At 56.1% G+C, this 3,936-nt stretch overlaps 1 protein-coding gene across 1 annotated transcript; it reads left to right on the forward strand.

Annotated features, from left to right (window-relative positions):
- The first annotated feature begins 2,471 nt into the window (after positions 1-2,471).
- On the forward strand, positions 2,472-3,243 carry LOC128063999 (galactoside 2-alpha-L-fucosyltransferase SEC1-like). The gene has a single exon (XM_052656820.1). The coding sequence runs from the start codon at positions 2,472-2,474 to the stop codon at positions 3,027-3,029; it is 558 nt and encodes a 185-aa protein (XP_052512780.1). The 3' UTR covers positions 3,030-3,243.
- The last annotated feature ends 693 nt before the right edge of the window (positions 3,244-3,936 follow it).

Raw genomic sequence — 3,936 nt, forward strand, 5'->3', positions numbered from 1 at the left:
ACATGGATGGGGAGGCTGAGGCTCATGGAGCCCAGTCAGAGCCGTGGAGTCGGGGCAGGACCTGCCGGGGCCCCGGGTGAGTTCAAAAGTGGAGGCTTCACTGAGCTAGCATGGCACTCCCACTGTGGTCAGAAAGACAGACAGTGGCGAGTGTTGGCAAGGATGTGGAGAAATCAGAGCCCTCATACGCTGCTGGTGGGAATGGAAAATAAGGCAGCTGCTCGGAAAGCAGTCTGCAGTTCCCAGAACTGTTAAACACAGAGTTAGTTACCAGACGACCCAGCAATTCTACTCTCAGGTAAACCCCCGAGGGGAGCGAAAGCTTAGGTCCACACAAGGATTTGCACATGCATGTCCATAGCAATGTTATTCCTGACAGCCCCAGAAGGAAAACAACGCAGGTGTCTAGGAACCGATGAACTGATAAATAAAAGGAGACAGAGCCATGGAGGGGAACATCAGAAATCAGTGACATGCTAACACATGCTGCCACGTGGATGAGCCTGGGAAACACGACACAGAGTGAAGGAAGCCAGTCCCAAAGAGGCCCTTAGTGTGTGATTCATTTACGTGCAATGTGCAGAGTAGGCGAATCCGCTGAGGCAGAAAGCAGATTAGCTTTCAGGAGGTGGAGAGGAGGGGAAGATTGGGGGTGGGGATGGCTAAGGGGTTTCTTTTGGGGGTGATAAAAATTTTTCTAAAAGTAATTGTGATGCTTGCCCAACTCTGCGAATATACTAAAAGCTATTTTACACTTTATATGGGGGAATTGTATAGTATTGGAATATTATCTCAGTAAAGTGGTTACCTACAGAAAAGAAGCGCTCATCAGAGACCTAATATAAAAGCTAAACCTAGGCAGCTTGCAACCCACTCCAGTACTGTTGCCTGGAAAATCCCAGGCAAGCCTAGTAGGCTGCAGTCCATGGGGTCGCTAAGAGTCAGACATGACTGAGCGACTTCAGTTTCACTTTTCACTTTCATGCATTGTAGAAGGAAATGGCAACCCACTCCAGTGTTCTTGCCTGGAGAATCCCAGGGACGGCGGAGCCTGGTGGGCTGCCGTCTGTGGGGTCGCACAGAGTCGGACACGACTGAAGCAACTTAGCAGCAGCAGCAGCAGCAGCAGCAGGGAACTAAGATCCCAGAAGCTGCATGGCACGGTCAAAAAAAAGAGAGAGAGAAATGGTGCAACGTCAGTTCTGCCATATTTGATTGGCCAAGGCCCATCACAGGCCCCGCCCTGAGTCAGGGGCAAGGGCGTCAGGGCCCCTGTAGACAGCTGGAATCCGCCACGTCCACTGACAGAAGCAGGGAGCACTTACCGTGCAGGGGGCCTTCCAGAAACATCCTTCATGCAGGCGCTTGGTTAACCCCATTTTATGAAGAAGACTGAGCTCCAAGAGGTAAAGAACAGGCTCCAGGCTGCCCACCAGAAGGAGGCGGAGTGTGCACGCGAACCTGGGCTGTCTGGCCTCAGAGTCTATGCTCTGAACCTCTGCACTATGCAGCCTTAATAGACTGTGAGCTCTCAGGTTTACATACAGTAAATACGCCAGAAGTCTTTATTTTCCAAGACTTACAGAGTGCCTGCTGTGTGCTAAGCACTGTGCTAAAAGTCTTATGACTGAGGTAGTTCTGTGAGGTTGAACCATAAGAAAGGACTGTGTAGGAAAAAGACACGGCTGAATGTTGGCACTTTCAAGTGGTTGGACTTCGTCATCCCCTCTACTCTTTTTTTGTTTTTGGTCCCATCACATAGCATGTGGGGTCTTCATTCCCTGACCAAGGATCAAACTCGCATCCCCTGCTTTGAAAGGCAGAGTCTTAACCACTGAGCTGCTGGGGAAGTCCCAGTCACACCTTTTAACAGGCAAGGAAACTGGGATTCAGAGAGGGGGAGTACCATGACTAAAGTCCCACAGCTTTATAAAGGCTGGAGCTGAGACTTAAACCCAGGTTGGAGGGGTTCAGGGTCTGTGCTCCAGATGGGCTGAGTGAGCACATGCGTGGCTGGTTTGGGGGGTGATGAAGGAGCTCACGCCAGCCCAGCCACCCCTGCTAAATGAAGTCATCTCTCCTCCCGCAGCCGCCAGGAGATTCTGGGCCACCTGCCCTTCCTCGTCCACCGTCTGCTTCCTCTTTGTCATCTTTGCAGTGTCCACCGTTTCCACTGCCACCGGCGCCTGGCCCTGGTGCCCACTCCTTGGGCCTATGCAGGTCGCGTGGTCTTGTTCCCCAGACACCTGCCGGCGGGGGGCGTGTTCACCATCAACGCCAAAGGCCGCCTGGGGAACCAGATGGGGGAGTACGCCACCCTGTACGCCCTGGCCAAGATGAATGGGCGCGCCGCCTTCATCCCACCCCAGATGCACAGCACGCTGGCCCCCATCTTCTGAATCACACTCCCGGTCCTGCACGACGACACAGCCAGGAGCGTCCCCTGGGAGAACTACTACCTGAACGACTGGATGGAGGAGCAGTACCGCCACATCCCAGGGGAGTACGTGCGCCTCACCAGCTACCCCTGCTCCTGGACCTTCTACCACCACCTCCGCGCCGAGATACTCCAGGAGTTCACCCTGCACGCCCACGTGCGTGAGGAGGCCCAGAACTTCCTGCGGGGTCTGCGGGTGAATGGCAGCCGGCCGAGCACCTACGTGGGGGTCCATGTGCGCCGGGGGGACTATGTCCGCGTCATGCCCACCGTGTGGAAGGGCGTGCTGGCCGACCAGGGCTACCTGCAGCAGGCCCTGGGCTGGTTCCGCGCTCGCCACCGCAGCCCGCTGTTCGTGATCACCAGCGACGACATGGCCTGGTGCCAGAGGAACATCAACAGCTCCCACCAGGATGTGGTGTTTGCAGGCAATGGCCACCAGGGCTCACCGGCCAGGGACTTCACGCTCCTCACACAGTGTAACCACACCGTCATCACCGTGGGCACCTTCGGCATCTGGCCGCCTACCTCACTGGGGGGAGCACCGTCTACCTGGCCAACTTCACCCTGCCTGGCTCCCGATTCCGCATGATCTTTAAGCCCCAGGCGGCCTTCCTGCCCGAGTGGGTAGGCATCGCAGCCAACCTGAGGCAGGCCAGAGAGAGCCACCCCTAGCCATGCTCGGGTCCCTACCGCCCCGTCGGGCCCAACAGGCGTGGATGCCCGAGTCTAAATCCAGGCTGTTCAGCTTCCCAGCTGGGTGGCCATGGACAAGTGACTTAATCTCTCTGTGCCTTAGTGTTCTACCTGAGAAACGAACCTGACGCAGGCTCCTTCCGAGAACACGAGTTCATGTAGTTCCTTGGAAACAGGTGTGAGGGTTGGCCACTCACAGGTTTGTGATTGGCAGGTCTGGACCTTTGGACAGCCTTGCGGTGGACCCGTATTTTTGCCCTCTCCTTCTTTATAGCTCCAGGAACGTGGAGCCCAAATATTTGGTACTTGCCTCCTTGGAGGGTTCTGCAATGAAACTCTTCCTGCCCTTGATTGGGGTGTTTGAGGCAGCTAAAGAATTTGGGCTTTGGGCTTGATGGGGCCTTAGATCATGAAAGAATGGGAAAGAACATAGGATTTGAGAGGCAAGATCTCGAGGAGGTAACCTTGGTGAGGAGGGGGAGTCCCTGGAAGTGAGGGTGGGGCATGGGAGGGCCTCCCAGAGATGGCAGGACTCAACCCCAGGCCTGGCTGGCAGCGGCAAGGACACCCCGAGTCCGCACGTCATGGAAGCAGCAGGTTGGCCACGGGGGGGGGGGGGGGGGGGCGGGGGCGGCGCCGCAGAGACTGCCACGGCCACGTCCAGCGTGCGCGCAGGCGACTAACGCCCTGGCCGTGCCCATGCCTGCAGGACCTCGTGCTGCTGTGAGGGGCCCTAATGTGGACTAGAGTTGGATTCAGTGATTTCAATACTGATTTCCTTGTGTTTGGTGTAAAGTATGGAG

Source organism: Budorcas taxicolor, chromosome 18, assembly GCF_023091745.1.
Source record: "Budorcas taxicolor isolate Tak-1 chromosome 18, Takin1.1, whole genome shotgun sequence".
Classification (NCBI taxonomy): Eukaryota; Metazoa; Chordata; class Mammalia; order Artiodactyla; family Bovidae; genus Budorcas; species Budorcas taxicolor.

Bases quoted from the DNA above. Each gene is read 5' to 3' on its own strand.
- LOC128063999 (XM_052656820.1), top strand. From the start codon at position 2,472: ATGGAGGAGCAGTACCGCCACATCCCAGGGGAGTACGTGCGCCTCACC.